The sequence below is a fragment of the Betta splendens genome, chromosome 1, assembly GCF_900634795.4.
Source record: "Betta splendens chromosome 1, fBetSpl5.4, whole genome shotgun sequence".
Classification (NCBI taxonomy): Eukaryota; Metazoa; Chordata; class Actinopteri; order Anabantiformes; family Osphronemidae; genus Betta; species Betta splendens.
In genome coordinates, this window is record NC_040881.3 from 21,111,667 (window position 1) to 21,135,785 (window position 24,119).

A 24,119-nucleotide genomic window follows, 5' to 3' on the forward strand; every position below is an offset into this window, starting at 1 on the left:
CCAGGTTCTACGCTGGGGCCATGATTCGCGGCTGGCATGTCATCCGGGGGGGTCCCGGACGCTGGCGCTGGTCTTGCAGCGTTACTGGTGGCCTTCAATGAGACTGGACGTTCGACGTTATGTGGCAGCGTGGGGCGTGTGCGCGAGGAACAAGACGCCACATCGCGCACCTGCAGGGTTGTTGCGTCCACTGCCAGTGCCGTACCGGCCGTGGTCACACATCTCAATTGACTTTGTGTCAGGTTTGCCACCGTCTGAGGGTAAGACCGTCATACTTACCATTGTGGATCGCTTCTCCAAGCTCATCCACCTCGTTCCTCTGAACAAGTTGCCCACGGCCAAGGAGACGGCGGAGCTACTAATTGTCCATGTGTTCCGTGTACATGGCATTCCAGAGGACATTCTGTCTGATCGCGGTCCGCAGTTTGTCGCAGCTGTTTGGCGGGATTTTTGTGCAGCGCTGGGTGTCTCCGCCAGCTTGTCGTCTGGTTTCCATCCTCAAACCAACGGACAGACGGAGCGCAAGAATCAGGACGTGGAGACTATGCTGCGGTGTATGTCGTCCACCAGGCCGGCGTCTTGGGTCCGGCAGCTTCCTTGGGTCGAATACGCTCACAATACTCTTCCTTCCCAGGTGCTGGGATGTTCCCCTTTTGAGGCTGGCTATGGCTATCAGCCCCCGTTGTTTCCTTCTCAGCAGGTCCAGGGGCTGGACGGGTCGGTGGGAGCCTTCATCCGGCGGTGCAAGGCGGTTTGGACCAGGACCCGCGACTTCCTTCTCCGGGGCCAGACGAGAGCGGCCATATGGGCTAACCGCCGTCGGTCTCCAGCTCCGGAGTATCGAGTAGGGGACAAGGTCTGGCTTTCCACCTCGAACCTGCACCTGAAGGGGGCTAAGCGGAAGTTGGCACCCAGGTTCATTGGACCATTTGAGGTGACCAGGGTGGTCAATCCTGCGGCGATGAGACTGGCCCTCCCTCCCTCCCTGCGTGTTCATCCTGTCTTCCATGTATCCTGTTTGAAGCCGGTGGTGGACTGTGATCTGGCGCCCGCCTCCGACCACCCTCCGCCCGCCCGGGTGATCGACGGGGGTCTGGCTTATACGGTGCGGGAGTTGATGCACTCCAGACGGCGGGGCAGGGGGCTCCAGTACCTGGTGGAGCGGGAGGGCTATGGCCCCGAACACCGGCAGTGGGTGCCGCAGAGGTTCATCTTGGACAAGGGTCTCATCGGGGACTTTCATCGGAACCATCCTGCGGAACCCTCCTAGGTCGCCGGGGGACGACCGTTGGGGGAGGGGCTCTGTTGTGAGTCTCCTCCCAACCTCAGAGGGCGGCACTGAGTAACTGTTTCCTTCCGGAACATCATTAACTTGGGGACTATTTAAGTGGAGGATGGAGACTCCTCCAGTTGTCAGTGTGTTATGGTGGACTCTCAGTTTGCATCTGGCTTCCTGTATGACGGTTGGTTTTGTGTTTAGTTTGGATCGTGAACAGCCCTGTTATTCCTATTTTGCCTACTCAGTGCAGCGACCTATTGTGTCCTAGTTTTGTTTGGTAGTGGCTTCGGTTTTGTATTATTCCTCTGTCTAGTTTGTTTGGTCCTGCTTCGCAGTGCGCCTCAGTTTAGTTTATGCACCTTTTGCCTACTCTGTAGTGACCCTTGGTTTTGTGTAGTATAATAAATATATCGTTTTGTATTCTGTCATCCTCGCCTGTTACTGCTTTTGGGTTCTGCCCTGTCTGGTCTTGGGAGTTTGTAACACTTCCAGTGTACCCACCAATCCCCTTCAAGAGATATCCCTTAATGAGTCATCAGACCCCAGCAATAGACCCTGCTCCAGGAAACCCATTTTTTGCTCCACACCCTCAGCAGGCTCCCTCAGAAAACATCCACGCCTTAAACCCTTTCCCATCAATGATATGTCCTCTATGCCCCTTTCTATGTCTGTAAGCTGCATTGACAGCTTGAGCACATTTCAAAACGATGTGGATTCTCCAGGTCCCGTGGCCTCACAACGTTCTGTTCCAGCCACTGTGGTCTTCTCTCATGAGAAGCAGCATTTGGACCTTAGTAAGAAAGAAAGGGCCCTCTATCAGCATAATGAGCCCTCTGGTGATTTTTTCATGGAGTCTTAGACATCTAACACAAGTGAGGACAACAGAAACCACAGCAAAGATTCACAGACCAAGAGTGGTGAAGAATTATGCCTAAATCGTCTTTCTTCTAACAAGGAAAGCAGCAGCAGCAATTTTGTGAACACAACAGGTGCGTTAGAGTGGCTGATCGAGACTCTGAAGGAGAAGTGTTTGACTGAGCAATGCAAAGTGGTGCTGGAGAGATTGGATATCTCCTCTCTGATTCAGCTTTGCAGTCAAACAACCTACTCATCCTGTTTGGGAGATGAGTACTTTGTTAAAAGCTTGCAAAACAATCCAGTGTCTGTGGACAGCAGTCAAACTGCTGACCTTCAGCGGTCTTCAGTAGAATCAGTTAATACATTTTTATCTGTGACAGACAACAGTCGCGGTAATTATTTACAGCCAGTAAATAGTTTTGATTATTCTGAACAGGCACCTTTAAATAACAGTCAAAGCTCTGACGTTTCACCCTCAGCTGACAGTAAGCACTCAGCTGAGTGCTCATCCACAAGTAAAATCGTCAGGCACTTGGCATCAGTAGTTTCTGATGAATCAATCTTCTACATAAGCAGCAGTGCTGAGATTACAAAGAACACACACGAGTCAACCAGCAACACTATGCAAACAGAGGATGTTGACGTAATTAAGGACAAATGTTGCATTAAGAATGGCACAGTACGCCTGAAAAAATGGCTTTGTCTCAACTGAATTATGAACAACTTAAAGAGTTCACACAACAGAATCATTTGACTTTTAATGGGGCATCTGCTGATCCTAATGCAGAGACTGAAAATGACCACACATATAACCTCAACACACCAAAACATCTCGTGAATGTAGGTGCAATCCAGTCTAATGACCTAGAAACAAAGAAGGTTCCAATGTCCACAAGAGCTCTAAAGGTGAATTGTCTGAGTAACAAACTTGCTGTTACTGTACAGAGATTAACTTTATCAGAGTTAAGAGATACAATGAACCCTACAGGCAAAAAAACTAAATTACCCACAGCTGTATCAGACCCAGACAGTGACAACCAATCAGTCAGTGACACTAATCACTGTAATGAAGTGTCTTCATTATGGCAATTGACTCATTCAAATGATAAGATTTCCACTAACACAGAGGGGACACTCCCAACAAGAAGAAAAATGTCTCTGGCCCGTAAGGAGAGGAATAGGAGGAGCACATCTAGAGACCGGCCTGGGACGACTAGGAAAGCATGTGTGAGCGGCCTCAGTGTGAATCGCTGGAAAAACAAAAGCAGCACGAGCTCGCATGTGTCCGGGCGTCAAAGAGCTCCTGATCATGTTAAGGCTTTGGACTGCAGCCTAAATGAGCTGATCTCTCAACACAAACAGCAGCGGGTGAGAGCAAACACACAAAGGCAGCCATTGACTGTCATGCATTAACTTGTCAGGGTGATTTTACATGCAGGCACATATCAATGTGTGCAGGTGCTTGGACCAGCTATCTCGTTCTCAACCCCAATGAGGGCGAGTGCACTCAACCTCTCCTCAGTTTTGGCCGACATGACGCCAAGTTCAAACACCTGGAGCAGACTTAAAGCCGCCCTCTCTATTCACCGCAAAGGCATGGGTAATGCACACACAGACACTTGTACAGTTACCTGCTCCTTCGCTGAGTGCAGTTTGCTTTTTGAGCCACGCTCGCCATCTGAATTTGAAGTTTTTCCTTCTCTCTTGGTCTTTCACCTCTCACCAGTGCTATTAACGCCAAGGACTGTGGCAGCGTCCGGCTGTCCTGGAAGGGAAGCTCTAGCAGATCTCAGCAGGGATCTCTTCGCTCCCCGCCCTTCCGGACCCCGCTCCCCAAACACCTGCAGTCACAGCTGCATAGAAACGATTCTCTGGTACAACACAGTAGTATTTGCAGCTTTGCCTTGCAGTACTTTATGTGTATACATAAATGCCCTCACCGGATGAAAAAGTGTGTAAAGATAGCAGAAGGGACCTTTGGTGAAGTCTTCTCCACAACCAATGCCTCAGGAGACACTGTTGCTCTCAAAGTATGTGGTTTTTTTTTCCACATAATGTTGTGGAGTAGCGCTGACATACTTTTGGTAACGGCTGGTATTAACAGCGATTCTTGTCGTGCCAGATCATTCCAGTAGAGGGCAGTGAGAAGGTGAATGGAGAGGATCAGAAGACATTTGGAGAGATCCTGCATGAGATTATTATCTCAAAGTAATTACAGAAACTGCACGCCACACTTGAAGGGATACAATAAAAGCCTGTCTCTAGCATTCGCCCCTTGAAAAGATTTCCACAGCAAAAACGTTATTCCTAATAATTAGATTCATGTGATACCTGCTCAGACTTAGCTAAACAGAGCGCTGTTTTCCTAACAGGGAACTGAGCAGCCTGAAGGAGAAGCAACACAACCAGACTCACAGCTTCATTGGACTCAATGAGTAAGCCCTCCCTTTGATGTTACCTGTGTGTCAGCGTCTCAGCCAGTTTGCATTTTAATGGGCCTGGTTCTGCTGCAGCCTCCACTGTGTCCAAGGCTGCTACCCTCTAGATTTCCTAGATGCTTGGGACAGATTCAACCAACAGAAAGGTTCTGAGAATGACAGGCCAGGTCAGTGGGAGAACAGAAATATTTCTTTTATGATTATTAACATTTGCTTATTATATTAATGTTATAATTCTAAAATAACAAAATGCATATAGTATACTTTCAGACATGACACAAACAATCTTTTGGTGCTTTTGTTCCTTTAATTAATGCTATTGTCACTCTTGGCATAGATTTTTTTCAAAAGGATCAAATATTCCTAATCCTGGAGTTTGAGTTTGGAGGCATCAATCTGGAGAACATCGTTTATGAGCTTTTCAGGTCATAAGAACACTAGTTTAAACCACGGCTTATGCAACTGTACACTTAGGATGCATTGAGCTGTTTGACAGTATTTTGGCATCAGAACATGACCATTGGAGGCTGTTCTGAAGGAAACCAATGCAGAAACACTAAAACATCGTTTTGGAGCTTTTCAGGTCATAGGAACACTAGTTTAAACCAAGGCATATGCAACTGTACATTTAGGATGCATTGAGCTATTTTAAAGTAGCCTGGCATGAGAACATGATCATTACAAACTGTATAGTTAAAAACCAATGCAGAAGCACTAAAACATTGTTTTGGAGCTTTTCAGGTCATAAGAACACTAGTTTAAACCAAGACATATGCAGCTGTACATTGAGGGAGCATTGAGCTGTTTGACAGTATTCTGGCATCAGAACATGACCATTAGAGGCTGTTCTGGTGGAAACCAATGTAGAAACACTAAAACATCGTTTTTTAACTGTTCAGGTCATAAGAACACTAGTTTAAACCAAGGCATATGCAACTGTACATTTAGGATGCATTGAGCTGTTTTAAAGTAGCCTGGCATCAAAACATGACCAGTAGAGGCTGTTCTAAATTAAACCAATGCATAAACACTAAAACATCGTTTTTGAGCTTTTCAGGTCATAAGAACACTAGTTTAAACCAAGGCATATGCAACTGTACATTTAGGATGTATTGAGCTGTTTTAAAGTAGCCTGGCATGAGAACATGCCCATTAGAGGCTGTTCTGGTGGAAACCAATGTAGAAGGACTAAAACATCGTTTTGTAGCTTTTCAGGTCATAAAAACACTAGTTTAAACCAAGACATATGCAGCTGTACATTGAGGGAGCATTGAGCTGTTTGACAGTATTCTGGCATCAGAACATGACCATTAGAGGCAGTTCTGGTGGAAACCATTGCAGAAACAGTAAAACATCGTTTTTGAGCTTTTTAGGTCATAAGAACACTACTTTAAACCACGGCATATGCAACTGTACGTTTAGGATGCATTGAGCTGTTTTAAAGTCGCCTGGCATCAAAACATGACCAGTAGAGGCTGTTCTAAATTAAACCAAAAACAAAATGCACAAGGGGCTGAGTGAGCTCAGGGATTGTTTGCGTGGCATGGAGGCCGTGCAGTCGCCCAGAGCCTGGGGTTCTGTTTGCCCGGGTGGGGCTGGGTGGGCGGCGGGTCTCTCCCATTGGGTGGTGCCTGTAGGAATATGCCAGTAGTAGATACCAGCCATGTCTGTGATCTTCTTCCATCCTGGAGGCAGGTCTGGGTCTGTCTGGAATGATTGTTCACTCCAAATGTCCGGTGGGACATTTAATATAAACATATCTATCTACTCTATCTATCTATATACTGTCTAATTTTTCTAGTGTCAGCTAGGAAATGCCAGAACGAGCTCTTATTCTGCATGCGTTTTTCCCCCATTGATGTTTTTTTTTCCCCTTTCTGCAGATACTAGCAGGTTTCAAGATGTGTCCACCCACTCACCACTCCACCCCAACCCTTGAGATCTACCCCCCGCTGTCAGCCCAACCCATCAGGATTTTTGTGCTTCAGTTTTAGGCATTTGCTTTTCAGAGAACGGGCACAAGTTAGGTACTGTACAAACCCCTGCTATTACCCCAATACGTGAGCCCCCACCACCACCTGCCCCTTCGTGTATATAGTTCACTATTATATAATGTTAAAGTTCTTTCTTTTGTCCTGTTTTGTGTTTAAAACACAAAGTAACTTGTAAAAATAAACAATGATATACTTGACTACTATACTTTGTTCTTTATCAATAAAACATGTACACCTACAATAGAAGCTGCCCAGAAGTTTGAAAAGAAGAGCATAATGCTACTTTAGACGTATTATTGGGCAATAAAGTAATGTGTTATTAAACTGAACAAACTGGTACAAGCTCAGTCTTCAAGAGGGTCCACCAGAGTGGTGCAGTGTTAGAATCACAGTTAGTGGCTGGAAAGAACAAGAGGCTATACTGCAGTGACATCCGATGAGACAGAAGCTGGGTCTCTGCATGTGGGAGAGGAGACCATAGACACCATTCAACAACGTGGCCAGTGAAGCCCATCTTGTGGCCTGTCTTCAGCTGAATCCAATTAAAAGTTTCACCTGAAAGTGAGAAAGTTTGATCACTTAAAGTGCTAGGCAGATAGCACTGATGGGCCAGGGCAGTGCCATTTTTTCCCAATGTAACTCCAGAAATAGGTTTTAAACCTAAATTAACTGGCAGATCAAAAGATTTAATTTAAAAACACTTGTTAATCAATGTCTGTATGTAATAATTCTCCTCACACCTTATTTTATTCTGTGGACATATTCTTTTTACCAACTCACAGTAAGAAAAACATCATTGAGACTTGTTGCTCACCAGTTGCTCTTACATCCTGTATAGGTGCCCTTCCATGAGACGTCGCCTAACATGGCATATATGAAGTGATGGAAGCTTTGGGCTGGCGTTAATCCTCAACAAACCTCAGGGCATTCTCACAGGTAAACTGACAGAACGTTATGGTTATGCTGAAACTCGAATCAATGTTGCTATTCTCTCAATTTTGTTGTTTTAACAGTGTTGGTCACCGCCCTCCCCCTCATCCCCCCTCTGCACTGAGACATTACCTCTGACACAGCTTTCTCACCCAACAGGCCAGAAAATGATTTACTTGTGCCGGCCAAGCCAGACATTCAGCACATCCACCAGTGGCAATGTTCCTCACACTGCAGCAATAACGTACAGGTATTGCTGTGAGGCCATCCTGATGTTGGGGCATCAGCTGACAAGAAATGCAGTGGTGACATTTTGTGTAAGTGCCATAAAGTAGCACACACATAAGTAAGTTCACAGCAGTTTGCATTGGGACACTTCTGTGCTCATTTTAGGTCTCTCTCTCTCTCTCTCTCTCTCTCTCTCTCTCTCTCTCTCTCTCTCTCTGAGTGAGGTGGCGTGTGAGAGTTGTGAGTGTTTCGACGGAGCGATTAACTGGTTTTTGATGTATATTCGAGTTACAATTTACTTTTTGCTCATTTGGGTTTTTTCGGTGAAGGTTGTTTTATTGTTTTTGTGTGCACATATTGAGGGTTGGGGGTGTTTTTGAGGGTTTTTTTCCGTGTTTTTTCGCCGCCGGCGTCTGCAGGTGCAGACTTCCGGCCGGTGCTAGCATGATGTTGACCGAGCTAACGCGGAAGCACGGCCTGAGGATCGCCGCTGCTTCTCGCTTTTCTGTGGACGAGTGCGCGGTTGCTGTGGCTGCGGTGGTCGGTCCGCTCAGCCTAAAATCAGCTGCAAGAATGAACGGAGCGGTGGTTATTTTTCTGGACAGTGTTGATAAAGTCCACAAAGTCATCGAAAATGGCATTGTTATCAACGGTGATTCCATCTCCGTGTCTCCTCTCACGCAACCTGCTAAAAAGGTAACGGTGTCCAACGTCCCTCCTTTCGTCAGCGACGAACTGTTCAGAAAAGAACTGTCCAGGCACGGAAAAATAGTCTCTCCCATTAAAAAGTTGCCATCGGGCTGTAAACAGTGGGAACTGCGTCACGTGATTTCTCACAGGCGTCAGGTCTACATGGTCCTTAACAACAAGGAGGAAGAGCTGAATCTGGGCTTTAGGCTCAGAATTGATGACTACGACTATGTTCTGTTCATAACGTCAGAGACTATGAAATGCTTTGGATGTGGCAAAGAGGGACATTTAGTCAGAGCCTGTTCAGACAAAGCTGGGGGCAACTTCCACTCGGGTGCAGGAGGCCGTGCAGCCGCCTATGGAGTAGAGGCCCAGCATGGAGAAGAGGAGCAGCACGGAGGAGAGGATGGACAGGAGGCTGGTGGAGAAGGTGCAGACGGACGGGAGGACGGTGGAGAAGGTGCAGACGGACGGGAGGACGGTGGAGAAGGTGCAGACAAGCAGGAGGAGGCCGGTGGTGGTGAAACAAAAGTAGTGAGTGGAGACACTGTGGTCGGGACTGACGACGAACGGTCTAAACAGGCTGAAGTTGAGACTGTAAACGGAAGCGAAGTTGCTGCTATGTCAACTGTGGGAAGGCAGAACAGAATTGATATAGAAATGTGTAATCAGGACCCAAATGTAAACAGTGCTGTAGCTGCAGAGAAGGCAGGGATGGGTGATGGTAGGAAAGAACATACAAAGAGAAAAAGCGACACTACTGTTGATGACACAGATGATCAGTCAGGAACTGGGAAAAAGGTAAAGAGCCAAAAGCCAGACAGACGACCTGCAGACTCAGATCTCAGTGAGGATGAGTTTTCTCTCTGCTCTGACGGTGAAATGTCTGACTGTAGATCTCAGTCACCGGAGCCCAAGACCTACTCAGTTGATCGGGTTAAACTGTTTTTACAGCACACGAAAAATAAGAGGGGTGTGAAGATTGACGATTATTTTTCGGATGACGAATGTTTTGTGAACTCGGTCTATGACCAAATGGGAAGTAGAGGAAAAGGAGGTTACACAAACCATGAAGTTGTTAGGTTAAAGAAAATACTGCACAAAATAAGCCGAGATCTGGATGATGGCGTTTTTTAACAAGTTTGTCACCATGCTGCTATGTTTTTTTGTGTGTTTTGTTTCTCTGTCTTATTTTGAGCTTTTTTTGAAAATGATCATCTGTTTTTCATTTTAACCCTGTGCTGTCATTGTAAGTTTTTAAACTATTCTTTTCATGAGTTTATTTAAAACTGACTAATAGTCTTGTGAAAAATCAAATCAAATCTCTCTCTCTCTCTCTCTCTCTCTCTCTCTCTCTCTAAAAGACGCGCACACACACACACACACACACACACACACACACACACACACACACACACACACATACACAGGTGAATGACTGGCTGGACAGGAAGTCTGTTGCAGAAGGTGTCTGCATCCAGCACTGTCCCGCATCACAGCAGAGCATCACACTGACAAGTGGTGTCTGAGGGCCAAGTGAGTGTGCCATTGCCATTACTACACTAAAGTCTTTATCAGAAGCTGTGATTGCGTGCAGTTGTAAAAATATGGCTGTGTTATAGCCATGCTCTCTGGCATTTACACCTACCTAACTGCGCTGCCAACCCCTTAATCCTCAGGTTACTTCAGCCCAAGTCTGGGGGGACTGGTGCAGCTTCAGCATTAGACTCACCAACAGGGCAAGCTAAATATGATTATTAAAAAGCCATCTTCAGGTAGCTGGAACCTTGCATTACAAGTTTGAACAGGCAAATTAGATTTCACCAATGCACAATTCTTTCTACCTTTGCACTTGATCTTCAGCTCTCTGGTGTCGACAGCATCCATGTCCATACAAGACTGCGATGCTTTCTGCAAGGCCTTCACCGTGTCATTAAATGTGGCATTCAGCTGTGGCATCGAACTTCTAAATTCTAAGTAAGCACTTTTAAGGGTGGACACTGATAATCTGGGACTGCAGTCAGAGATTAGTTTCTGTAGTGCTCAGTTAGACTTTAATGGTGTGGTGCTGTTGTGAGTTGCTCACTCCTTTTTGTCTTTATTACATTTACTCAAAAAACAAATCACATCTAGGAAGATTGTGGGGTATAAAGAAGGGAAAAACATTCAAACCAAAACTTTGAAGTATAGATGAAATGTGATGGATGTATGCCAATGTTTTGCTTGTTCATCTCCATCTTACAGGCAGTCTGGCCCACCTCATGAAGCCAGAGTCCAGCTGGCATTGGACAAGGAGACAACGTGGACTACCAACAGACCTCTTGTCCAAGATGTTCTGAGGGCCTGGGTTCCACCACCAGAACGAAAGCTGAAAGACACCAAATCCATCGTGACTTTTATTACAGAAGTGGAAAGGCCTGGCTTTAAAATATTTTGGATTGGCAAAAGGAAAGGGTAGGCACTCACATTTGATGCATTGTTGTCATCTTTTAAGGAGAGTCAATAGATCATGAGTGACTTCATTTGTCTTTTTGTTTTCTCCGTTGTTAATTTCTGAAGCTGAAGGAAGACAGAGGGAACAGTCGGGATACCTTTTTTTTTCAAGGGGAAAGCATTGTGCATATGACATGTGCATCCCCCTGCACATGTCATTTTGCAACACCAGCAATTAATCAATTTTCCAGACGGGCGGCGAGAGGCTGTGCTGTTTGATGCAAGGAGAGACCTGGTGAAGAGCTGCTGTGTCCTTTCGAGTGGAAGGACACGATCTACAGTGGCTTGACAACGCAGTCTGTCTAACTAATCGTAATACTGATGATGGTAATAAAAAATATCTTGCAATTATCTCTTTGTTCTTGTTGTGTGATGTTATTGGAAACAATTGTTTCTCTCCTATCCTCATTGGCTTATGATTTATCCTATGCTATGTTTTGTCTTTCATATGTTTTACGTAGGTCCAATTATGTATTTATGTATCTGTATCATGAGCAGAACCTGTGTCCACTTGTGTCCGCTCACCATCTGACAACGTTTACTCAGGGCCTGTGGAGGTAAAATGTACATGAAACAGGGACACCTGAGCTATTTACAACACTCTGCAGTGAGCCTGTCACATGATTCCAGGGCAGATATTATGATATTGGGAAAACCAGAAGTTTAAAAAAAAACAAGTTAAAAAAAGAGTATTAAAGATGCCCTTGGGACTGGTCTCATCACAAGTTTACAATATAAGAGTCTATAATAATAGGTTTTTGATAATAATACCATTTGGAAGGTAGGCTTATTCTGTCTCTAATTGAAGGTGATCATGAGCTTGTTTAAAGAAGTTGCAGAGGAAAACTCAGAAAACTTACTCTTAGAGAGGGATCGCTTTCTTTTGCAGAGGCTTTTCTCCAGGACAACAATGCCATAATTCCTTTTCACAGTTGCACCCTCCAGGACTACAGTGTGGACTTTGATACTGATGGTTTTGTCATAGTCTTAGATGGATTCACACACATCCTTTCTTTGGTCCACCGAATGCATCTCCAAATCCCGAATAAACATCCTTTAAAGAATTACTACCACATCCTAAAGAAGCACTTTGATCTTCAGAAAACCAGCCAAATCTTCCGCAAGAACCTGACCTATTGCCATGGCCGTGTAATTGGTACTCTGGATGGTGGCCCCTTTTTAAACATTGTAGGGATTCCAACTGACGAGCTGACAGGCAGCCACATCTGCGATAATCTTACTGCTACTGCTGCTATTAAAGATAAGATCAATGACTTCATCAGTGGTGTGTCTGAAGCTTTGCGATCTCTGGCTCCATGTGACATGGCTCGACAGAGTGTGCAGAAGAACAGCATGCACAATTTGGACAATTTTGACATCCTTCCCCAGGATCACCTTTTCATCATGCACCTGCTGGATCAAAGTCTGATGAAAAGTAGGGAGTGGGGAGCCTACAAATTGGTGGTTGTAATCAGCCAATTTGGCCAGAAGAGCCCCGATACCTTCCATTTGTCTGACTTTGTTGCTCCCATTGGTGTTTCCTCCTATTCAGTTCATGTTGCTTGCACTGTGCGGTCAACGCATCCAGACATTCATCTTTTGTGGTCCCGTTGTGGTTTGGAGAGTGTAGTCGGAGGTCGTGGTAGATTGTTTCCCACCCTGGGAATGCGGGAGTGTGTCAACTACCAGACGGCTCTGGATGGCCATCCTTTTGTGCTTTCCCCAATCTTAGCCAGTGTTTTCAAGACAACATATGTTGGTGGTACGATAAACTTTCTGCAGCTGTACGTTGACTCTCCCCATACTCACATTTCCCAACCCTTCTGTCAGACTTGGGCAGGCGTCGGACCCACATGCAAGGTGGGACACTAAAAACCTTCCACATCTACTCCACTCATCACCTGCCAGTCCTTTAGTTGTCAGTAGATCAGTAGGCTTAAGTTGTGCTTGATGATCTTATTACTGTATGTGCGTGTTTATGTGTGTGGCTGTGTTTGTGGGATGCCTACAGCATCTGTATGTATACTACTATATCCACAAATATTTGGATTTGTAGACAAACAGCCTCACACTGCTTGTGCATTTTTTTGTTAGATAGTAATGGACACTGAGGCTGGACTGTCACTGAAGCAGTCTGATTGATCTGTAGATTTCTATTCCTGACCCACCATTGTTTGTGTGTGTGTTTGTTTCAACACTGAATGTAGAAACAGGCGTGGAGTGATTTTGGCGGAAAGATTGATAGTGAGGTGTGGAAGGCAAGTATAATGCACTCGATGTCGATGAGTCTGCATTTAAAGCAGTTTTACTACGTTATTATATATATTTTCTAGGGGATCCCAAAGTTCCAGTCTTGTATCAGGTAGAGCGCACAAGAAATGGTCGCAGTTTCACAGTGCGCTCAGTCAAGGCCATCCAGCATGGACAGCCCATACTGATTTGCCAGGCATCTTTCCAAATGATTCAGCCAAGTCCTCTTGAGCATCAGTTCACCATGCCTGTTGTCCCCCAACCTGAAGACCTCTCTACTGTGGAGGAGCTTATTCGTATTCATCTCAGGTTGAATGAACATTTATTTGATTAATAACCTTTTTTGTTTTTACACTGACTACTAGTAAGGGCATGCTCATTCATGCTATTTATACTCATAGCACACTAGCCAACAATAACAATATAATTGGCATACTGTATGTGTCTACTGGCAGTGTTGGAATTGTACAGTAGAATGCTTATTTAGTGATTAACAAGCCAACCAAATCAGCTTCGCTGTTGGCACGCTTATTAGTTAACGACAGAACCTGGACCTAACATATACCCCTTTGGGTGGCAAAATTAAGCCCTCTGGTTAAGAGAACACTCACAGACTGAGGGGGTTTTCTTCAACCTCTGTGTGTGTGTGTGTACAACTGACAGTCCTTAATTATCCACTGTATTTCCTTGTATTTTACAGCAAACCAGACCTGGCAGAGAAATTGAGACAAGGCCTTAACAAACTGCTGGCAAATGAGGTCCCTATAGAGATAAAACCAGTTCAACCAAAGCTCTTCTCCAATTTTTTTAAAGCAGTGCCAAAAAAGCTGTTTTGGGTACGAGCACGTGGATATATTGGTAAATGTTTTTTAAATTATTTTGCCTTTAAATGCATGCATTTGACAGCATCCATATGTACACTGCACTATATTAGTTTTAAAGGGCTCCCTAAATGCCAACCTACAGTCAAAATTCAGTGTCTCTCACATTGTTGGTACAAAGTATATAATGTACCTAACATATTATGTTTAGTGGTACATTTAAATTCTGTGTTGATCTAGGTGAAGGCAACATGAAACTGCATTGCTGCGTTGCAGCATATGTATCAGACTATGCATTCTTGGACACAGCACTGCTGCCATCTCCTAAATAAAGGGCCCAGTTCTCAGCCTCTTTGGATCATGCCGTGTGGTTCCACACCACTTTCCGCAGCGATGAGTGGATGCTTTATGAGTGTGAGAGTCCATGGGCAGGTAACTGTACTGTTTTGTTTGTATGCACTTTTCTTTTATGTTTTTGTAGTACTTTAAAGTCATTAGACTTGCATTCACATGCACTTGCAGTTACATTTAGAAGTTTAAAATAACTTACCTTACCACTTATAACTCATGTTTTTGCCACCTTATGCAGGTCCAAATTGCATTATTTCTACTGCTGTGACCTATCAACAAGATTGACCCTTTGCTTGAATGACCTCAAGCAAAGTGTCATGGATTGGTTTGACAAGTAAAATGCAAAGACACAGACAAACTAATACTGAACACACACAAAACAGGGTTTACATACACAATTCAAGCAACACCTGTTACACAGACCAAACCTAATACAGTACTGCCCCAAAAGAAGAAAAGGTGGGGTAAAACAAACTAGGCAAGTCAAAAAATTAGCTTCTGCAGGTTTGGTGTCCAATATGTAACAGACACGTGATGGTCTTGACAAAGGTTCAGACAAAAATGAAAATCTTTTACACACAGCGTTGCCTAACATGGTTTGTGTTGCTTTACAGGGGGCTGTAGAGGACTTGTTCAGGGCCGCTTGTGGAGAAGAGATGGGGTGCTGGCTGTCTCATGTTCCCAGGAGGGGGTCTTGAGAGTAAAATTAAGCAAACTATAAGCACACTTAATTTACTAGTTATTATAATTGTATAATTATAGTAATAATTTGTAAACAGATATGAATGTAATAATTTTTGGTTATATCCATTTTTTTTAAAATGTAAATGTTAATTTTATTTCCAGTGAATAAACAATTGGTAATTTTAACTAAACGATTTGGGTTTATTAATTGAGGGTTAACTAAAATCAAAAATATGCTTTTCACGTTTATACATTCCTGTGTAAACTTTACATAGCTGCCATCAAGCTGAAAAAGGAGTCCTATCAGGTCTGGATGACCTGTGGGACTCCTCAGGCAGCTGATGGGTACCAACGGGCCACACGTGCTGCAGCCCTTGCCTTTGCGGAGGCAAAAACTTGGGCCTGGGAGGAGTTCAGGGAGGCCATGGAGGAGGACTATCGTTCCGCTCAAAGTGATTCTGGCAAACTGTTCAACGCCTCAGGTGGGGGAAGCAGTTCTCCACCAACTCTGTTTTCAGAGGAGGTGGACAGCTGTTGACCTTGACTGGGGATGTTATCGGACAATGGAAGGAGTCGTGGTTTCAGCTTTAAAACAAACCTGGTGCCCCAACTTCGAGGTATATTAATGTTTCGGCATTAATATCAAACTATTAATAATTTGAATCCGCTACAATGTTTAATATGTAATTGTATAAGATAAAAAATATTACATTTTCAATCTATTTATTTATTACTCTAACTTATAAACCACACACATGCATGCAGGCACACGAATTGACAGGCGTCCCCTTTGTATTCATCCGGGCTTGGGACCGGCGCAGTGGGTCATTGGGTTGTGACTTGTGTGGCTACATTAGACACAGACAAACATTTAAAAACAGGCAAGCAGATGCACGCACACAGGTAGGTACTGACGCACACAAACAAACACTCTTTTTTTCACACAGGAAAAAAAAAAATAAACATATGCACACAGACAAACAGACACATAAACAAAAGCACATCCAAATAACACAAAATTATTAACATTATAAGTAAAACACTTTGTTTTTTAATAGACTTTTTTATGATTTGCATACAAATAAAATTATTTGCAACAGCAAAACGACAGGTAAAATTAATTAGTGTGGAACAGAGCTTTCATGACAAAAGTCTCAAACAGGTGAGTTCCATCAGCAGTACTATTTGCTGTTGCTCCTTGAGAAAAAAACCTTGTTCTTGCGCTACCGCTTGCTCTGTGGAAGCGTCAGGTGAGCTAAAAGAGAAAACAATATTAACAAATAATCAAATCTCTTACAGTTACTATGAGATTAATACTAATACTGCTACATAAATCATTATACAAATACAGTTAAGCCACGGTGCTTCTTACCACTCTGCTGCATTAGTGCTTTCTTCTCGTCATTCGACAGCAAGTCCTGGTGGTGGGATACACAGCCCTGACCAGTCAGTGCCTGGCATTTCTCATCAAACATCTGTTTGTGATGTGGACGAACAAACTAGTAGAAGCCTGAGACATCAAATGAGACAGAACAGGAATGACTACTAAATCAGCCGAGGACTGCATCTAACGACCGGCACCTGATGGAGGAGCGCAGGTGGACGTGGTCTAGAGCCTTTAAAGCACAGGTGTCCAGCTCCAGTCCTTAAAGGGGCTACTGTCTGGAAAAGCCAACTGACACCTGATCATGGTAATCATCCCTGCTAGTTTTGGAAAACTAGTTGGAAATCCCTGCAATTAGCAGGGATGATTACCATGATCAGGATCATGTCTTCTATCCATTAATGTCCCATCATCGTCTGCTCGCTAGGACACGCTCTTCCGTTCCGTCCGAGGCAGGGAGCCGCTGTGACTGGGTGCGTTGGGCTCCACCGGCCGCTAGAGGGCGCTGTTGACCGTGAACGACGACGTGACGCAACAGGAGCGCGCTTCTCCTGAAGAGCGCCCCCTGGTGGCTCAGCAGTGTAGTACCAGCTCCTTGTGTAAATATTGTAATAGTCATGCCGTGGTTTAACCTAGTCTTCTTAAAGCACCAAAACGATGTTTTAGTGATTCTGCATTGGTTTCTAACATTACGGCTTATAATGATCCTGTTCTGATGCCAAGCTACTGTAAGACAGCTCAATACACCCTAAAAGCACAATTGCAAGTGGCGTGGTTTAAACTAGTTTTCTTATGGCTTGAAAAGCTCCAAAACAATGTTTTAGAGATTCTGCATTGGTTTCTAACATTACAGCTTATAATGGTCATACCGTGGTTTAACCTTGTCTTCTTATGGCCTAAAAAACTCCAAAACAATGTTTTAGTGTTTATGCATAGGTTTCTAACATTACAGCTTATAATAGTCATGTTTTGATGCCGAGCTACTGTAAGACAGCTTAATACACACAAAAAGCACAGTTGCAAATGCTGGGGTTTAAACTTTTGTTCTTATGGCCTAAAAAGGTCCAAATCAATGTTTTAGTGTTTCTGCATTGGTTTCTAACATTGCATCTTATAATGGTCATGCCATGGTTTACCTAGTCTTCTTATGGCCTGAAAAACTCCAAAACGATGTTTTAGTGTTTATGCCTAGGTTTCTAACATTACAGCTTATAATAGACATGTTCTGATGCCAAGCTACTGTATGACAGCTCAATACACCCTAAAAGCACAGTTGCAAATGCTTTGGTTTAAACTTTAGTTCTTATGGCCTGAAATGGTCCAAAACAATGTTTTAGTGTTTCTGCATTGGATTCTAACAATACAGCTATGGGGTGCCAAATGTAAAAGTAGCATCTATAACTAGTTTTCTCACATTTAACTAAATGACACAACATGTTTTCTCACATTTAGTTAAATGTGCAAAAGTCTAAATGTAAATGTTAAATATAAATGTAAATGTAAATATAAATGTAAATGTTAAATGTTAAATCTAAATGTTAAATGTTAAATGTTAAATGTAAATGTTAAATGTAAATGTTAAATGTTAAATGTAAATGTTAAATGGTAAATGTTAAATGTAAATGTTAAATGTAAATGTTAAATGTTAAATGTAAATGTTAAATATAAATGAAAAGCTCCAAAACGATGTTACATATTCGTAGTCACACATAATCTTCTACGTCTGGCTGCCATAGTGGTTTCTGTGGTTAGCTTTGTAATAAGCTTAGTGTTCATTGCGCTGTCAGCACTGGGAATTGGTAAGAAATGTTTGAAATGTGCAATACTGGATTATTAAGACACACCGCTATGTCATAACCCTTTACAATGTGACTTAATACTTTCATTGTATCTTCCTAATAGGTCCTTATTTAACCACTACATCCAATGTGTCTGCTATGTTTGACACTGAGATCACACCTTCAGGCTGAATCGCAACGGCCTCCTCATTGGTAAGTATTTTCAAGTATTTCTTACGAATTCTCACATAAACATCATATCAGCAAAGCCTGATTACACTAATTACACTAATGATGCATTAGAAGTTGTAAAAGTTATGAATATATAATTCAAATAATTATGAACACCATTAACAATGTGTGAGAGAATATTACTACTACTAATAAAAATACACCAGAACAGCCTGAATAATCATTTAAAAATGATTCACCTTCTTTTCTCAGCTGTGCTGTTGGCTTCATCCTGTGTGCTGTTTGTCGTGAGGATTGCTTTAGTGATCTGGAGACATATAAAACAACCGCTCTATCAAGACGTCAGTCCTGAAACTATGGAACCAATGGAGTTTGCAGAGAAGCAGAAAAAGATATTTCACTAAAAATTCTTCAGAACCTGTTATGGCACAACAAAAGTGATGGATGATGTCACACAATATACATGTACAGCATTATTTTAATAAAACAAAAACAAATATATTACTTTTATTAATATAAACAAATATTCACTTTTGTATGATGGTATGAATTGTTTAGTTTGGGTTTTTAAAACACACTGCTGTAGTTTGTAGAGTTTTATTGAATATATAAACGCATTATTATTATTGTTATTCTACAGTAACTTTATATTTCTCATTCTGTCGTATTGTTTTCTTTTTTGCTTTTGTATGAGCTGTTTAATTGTGATCCAGCAGATGAATGAACAACGTGTTTCTACAGCAAAAGTCTGTAAAAAAAAGCCTGGACAATTTCATTATCACGATATTGTTGAAAAAAGGTGTTGAACGATACAAAGTGAAGTTTTAGTGTTTTTTTCACTATAGTGTCATATTATAGTAAATTATTCTTGAAAATGTTAAAGAATGCAACCGCAATTGCGGTGTCAGTGTATTGCTGAGCAAATGAATTAGAGCCGGCTTCCACCTATAGGGGGCAGTCACGCCAATCGCCCGCTAAACATCTAGATCAGTCCTAGTCGAAGAAGAAAAAACATCCTGAGACGTTGACGTATATCTACGACTGCGGTCATTATTTCCCAGACCTGTATATTTCAGGCTGCACGGTCAAGACAAACGTACTTTTTTTCTCACCCACAAAAAACTGCACAAGGCAGACATTTCCTGTTCCCTGTACGAAGGACTTCTAGAAAGGTTACTGTTAGAATGTCAAGACCTAGACTTTGGATTGACGCCTGCCACGTGGTTGGTTGCTAGGTGACTGTTGCTTGGGATCGGAAACGGAGGTGTAGCCCATCCATCCATCCATTTTCTTAACCGCTTACTCCCTAGTGCGGGGTCACGGGGGTGCTGGAGCCTATCCCAGCTGGCTACGGGCGAGAGGCAGGGTACACCCTGGACAGGTCGCCAGTCCATCGCAGGGCAACACATAGACAGACAACCATTCACTCACACACTCACACCTACGGGCAATGGAGAGAAGCCAATCAACCTAATGCACGTCTTTGGACTGTGGGAGGAAGCCGGAGAACCCGGAGAGAACCGGAGGTGTAGCATTATTGTTAAAATAGGTACTAAACTAAGGTCAGCTGAATGGAGACAAAGTATCTTACACTGGTAAGTTAATGCCTCCATGTATTTATTCTTGTTGTTACCCAAGACGACGAAGTACACAAATATTAATAGCAGCCACCTCTGAGGGCGGTACTCCAACGAATGATAGCCAATGTTCAGTTAGCTGCACCATCTCTAAAGTCACATTTGCTAAACGATGAATTTATTCACAGTCCTTCTTTATAAACACTAAGTAAAATGATATTCAATCTAAACACCCTCCTATCGCCATCATTTAGCGTAACAGTGGACTACACTTACTGCGAACACGAAATACATGATATTGTGATGTTCATAATATTGTTCAATAATAATGTTTGGGCGTAAGAGTTCGAGTTGGTCAAAGTCATGCTTTTAGACAGTGCTTTATCTTCAATTTACATTCTGTCATACATTTCCAACATGACGGCAGTAAAAACTGTTTTTTAAAACGTTAATGTTGTTAATTAAAAGACCGACTTGTGCCCTATACAACTTTTTACAAGTGAGAGCATTATTAAAGTGAAAACGTTAGCTAACTGATTTACAAGGTTAATAAACTAAATTGCTCCATTGAGAGTATGAACTTTACTCTTATTATACCCTTCTTATTTCTAGAAGAGACCCAGGAGGAAGCTCTGCTACCTCACTAACAAGAAAAGGTACACACGATGATGTTAAATATTCACGTGTTAGTATAGAAATGTTTGATTCATATATTATCCCAGGAATTTTTTTTCTTTCATTGTTGTTTAAACTAATTTCATGTTTTCAGTTCATCCAAACAATGGAAAGACAAATTGTCATTAGAAGACATTGATGGAATGTTTGATGACTTGGGTGAGTTGAGTATTTTTGCTTTAACTCTCGTGTCGTCATCTAGAGGTCTGCTAGCCTGCTGTTGGACAATATTGTTATTCAAACTGTTAAAAGAGCGAGTGGGAGTTGAAAGTGTTTCCCTCCTCCTCAGGAAGGACCTGGAGCACCCCCTCTGCCGGAGGCTTCGAAACAATTCCTGTATGGCCGCTATGGTGTCGGTGTGTCTGGAGCAAATCCTGTGGAAGCGAATGATTTGTGACTTCACTATGCCTCTGAAGGTATGTTTTGGATGGTTTTGTGGACAAGAGCATGCGTGTCTGTTGTCTTAAAGTAGACTTTAGTCCACATGATCTTCTCCCCAGCTGTTGTAGGTGCAAAAAATACTGTTGTGTCCAGAAAGTAAACCTGCTCTGCGTGTAATGTGTACTGCAACTTAATGGAGGGTTGTTTAATGTGTGACGAAGAAAGTGCCGACATGAGGAAGAAGAGAGACGCACAGTTGAAGGAAGAAGCACAACGCCTGAAGGAGGAGGTCGAGAAACTGAGGGTGGAGATGGAGAAGCTGGAGGAGTCACAGAAACACTGGGAGGAGAGGAGGCCATAAAGGAAGAGGAGATGGACGAGGAGAAGAGGAAGGAACGCGAGGAGGAGAAGCGGAGGGAGGAGGTGGAGGAGATCAGGAGGGAGCACAAGAGGGAGATGCAGAATCTGGTGTCGGAGTACAGCAGCGCCCAGACGAACCTGCAGGCTCGAATAGTGGCCCTGGAGAACGAGTGAGTGGAGGTTGGAGCACGGTGTATTTGGTAAGGTGTTTTCCAGCACTGAGGCGTGTGCGTGTGTGTGTGTGTGTGAGCTCCCTGGGTCTGACCTGCCACTTCATGTAACACAACTCCTATACCATCTGTAACATGTGGCTCTGCTCTCCCACAGAAGCGCGGGGAGTCGCCCCCGCGCGTCACCAGCATTCCCGGCGGCGGCGGTGGCGGCGGCGGCGGCGGCGGCAGCTACGACAGGAGCGTCTTCCTGCCCCACTCCTCGTCATTCTCCTCTTCCTCCGCCTCCGTCCAGCAGCACTCCTCCTCCACCCTCCCCCAACAGTCCTCCTCCCATCCTCAGGCCGCCCCGCACTACTCCACCTCCTCCCTTCTGCACAAGCACACGTCCCTCTCCCTCGGCCAGCATTCCTCCCCCTCCCTCCCCCGCCCCGCCCGGGCCCGGACGTCCTGCATCCCCCCGACCCCCGCGCCCACTGCCCCGCCGCCCGTCGGCGCAGACGGGCATCCGATACGTGTACCCCACCTGCCAGGAGCCCCATGCACATCTACAGGCCCAGTCAATCAGGTGTGGAGTCCACACACTCTGAATACAGATTCAAGACATTAATCAAACTAAGTTTGATTAATATGTAACTAGAACAATTTTCTTCTAGACCAAATGTTTATTTTATATTATATATATATAATATAAAATATATATTTTCTATTTATGTTGTTGCCTTGTCCTGTTTAAATATAAATGGATGTTAGACTTTATTGAGTCTGTTCACTAATGAGGCTGCTGTGATGGACCATTTAAAGCACTGGTTCAGATCAGAGATTAGAAAAACGTTTGTGCCATTGTATCTCATTTCTTCCCAGTTCTTACACCGACAACCAGTAACTCCCTAACTTTTCCTTCGGTGGTTCTTCTCTGTGTTCTGCAGGGGTCCATTCCTGGAGCCAAGGGGGACAGAGGGCCTGAAGCAGGAGTGGTTCACCAAATACTTCTCCTTTTGAGCACAAGCGCATTGTTTTGTTTTGTTCCAGGTCTCTGCTCTCACGAGCAGAGACCTGGAACAAACTAAAGAGAAGCTGAGCCAGGAGGAGTTTGTCTGCTCGGAGCTGGCGTCGGTGCAGGAGACGCTGTACAACACGACTGGACAGGTTCAGACACCTTCTCCCATGCTCAGACTTTAATCCCGTCTCTCATTACACTCTTCGTTTCATTCTCTACTTGATCCTGGTGACTGGTTCACATCTCTTACATGCTGCAGCTTTAATAAAACCTTGGATCTTTCAAGCGCTCGTTTTTCATAGATGAATCCACCGTTGATCTGAAAATGAGAATATTAACCCTCTGTTCCTTTTGTTTGATCCATTATCAGCTGCTGAGTACAGTCGACGCCAGCACCAGTGATGTCTCTGGTCTCCATGAGAAGCTGGACAGAAAGAACAAGGTCACATTCTGACACCAGCAGGCTTCTACACTGGACTGACAGTATTTTGCCCAGACCACAAAGGCCCAGTTAACACTGATGAAACAATCTTTAACGCATTATCATGATTTCAGTTCAATTATAACACAACCTTGTGTTATTTCAGGTGGAGCAGCACAACAATCAGATCCAGCAGAGTTTTGAAGAGAGGATGGATGCAGCGTTCAGCAACATGCAGCGCTGCATTCAGCAGCAAGGAATTAAACACCATGAAATGCTGAGCAGCTGCTCGCAGGCCGTTGGTAAGAACAGATCTCTGCAGGGTTCGAAGCTACAGGCTGGTTGGAACATAAGGAAGCTTGTCTTTTCCCAGACCGTTTGCTCCTGACTAACGAGTCCTCCCTGAAAGAAGCCGTGGCCACTGTGGAGTCGGTCCTCGAACGAGTCGGGCAGCTGGTGGCTGTGTCTGTGTCTGGCTTTCAGGTGAAGGTGCAGGAGCAGCGCATGGTGTGTCAGCAGGACAAGCACACTCTGCTGGAGCTGCTGGTGAGGACTGGGCAGCCTAAAATCCAAGTCGGCACAACCACAGTCGACTGCTGTGCTTGATTTGACTTACCCCTTCTACATATTCACCACCCGCTCAGAAGAACAAAACCACAAGGTCATTATCTTACTAAGAAGTATTTTACATTAAATAAATATAAAATGATAAATATTTTATCATAACAGTGACTTTTAAAGTTACTGTGATTTTAAGTATTTTTATAGTGTTAAGTATAAGTACTGTAGTATTTTTATAGTGTTTTCTTTTTTGAGAGCTCACCAGTTCAGTACTTTGATCTACTCACCTGTTGGTTTAAATATCATAGAAGTTGCAGTAACTGACGTGAATTATGTATTTGGCTGTTGTTTTATTAAACATCCACTGGCGCTCTGTGTACTTCAAAGCCCTAATTGGAACATTAAGATGCCTTGGGATTTATAAAATTGAGTTATATTAGTGTTGCTGGAACTCAGCAGCTTTGTAGGGGTGAAGCTGCTTTTACAAAACAGAATAAGCCTCAATTTTCCCGCCTTTCGTCTCCATGACAACGGCGCAGCTGCAGTAGATGACTGAGCTCAGAAACAGTTTAACTGACTGGTCATACTCCTAGTAGACACAGAT

The 24,119-nt window shown here is 43.7% G+C and overlaps 2 protein-coding genes and 2 long non-coding RNA genes across 4 annotated transcripts; 3 read left to right on the forward strand and 1 right to left on the reverse strand.

Annotated features, from left to right (window-relative positions):
- The first annotated feature begins 1,774 nt into the window (after positions 1-1,774).
- On the forward strand, positions 1,775-6,514 carry LOC114861828 (uncharacterized). The gene is made up of 8 exons (XM_055508344.1): positions 1,775-2,268; positions 3,264-3,505; positions 3,596-3,737; positions 3,864-4,021; positions 4,260-4,345; positions 4,510-4,572; positions 4,651-4,742; positions 6,459-6,514. Exons 2-8 carry the CDS (start codon positions 3,290-3,292, stop codon positions 6,512-6,514), a joined length of 813 nt encoding a protein of 270 aa, XP_055364319.1. The 5' UTR covers positions 1,775-2,268; positions 3,264-3,289.
- Positions 4,094-9,684, forward strand: LOC114862777 (uncharacterized). The gene is made up of 6 exons (XM_029163448.3): positions 4,094-4,167; positions 4,260-4,345; positions 4,510-4,572; positions 6,459-6,602; positions 7,408-7,505; positions 7,659-9,684. Exon 6 carries the CDS (start codon positions 8,172-8,174, stop codon positions 9,552-9,554), a length of 1,383 nt encoding a protein of 460 aa, XP_029019281.2. The 5' UTR covers positions 4,094-4,167; positions 4,260-4,345; positions 4,510-4,572; positions 6,459-6,602; positions 7,408-7,505; positions 7,659-8,171; the 3' UTR covers positions 9,555-9,684.
- An 822-nt stretch (positions 9,685-10,506) lies between these two features.
- Positions 10,507-11,138, reverse strand: LOC129604682 (uncharacterized). The gene is made up of 2 exons (XR_008695765.1): positions 10,884-11,138; positions 10,507-10,785 (listed from the first exon to the last, which is right to left on the reverse strand). It is a non-coding gene; the product is annotated as an uncharacterized LOC129604682 (long non-coding RNA).
- A 10,908-nt stretch (positions 11,139-22,046) lies between these two features.
- On the forward strand, positions 22,047-23,228 carry LOC129604679 (uncharacterized). The gene is made up of 3 exons (XR_008695761.1): positions 22,047-22,101; positions 22,463-22,682; positions 22,904-23,228. It is a non-coding gene; the product is annotated as an uncharacterized LOC129604679 (long non-coding RNA).
- The last annotated feature ends 891 nt before the right edge of the window (positions 23,229-24,119 follow it).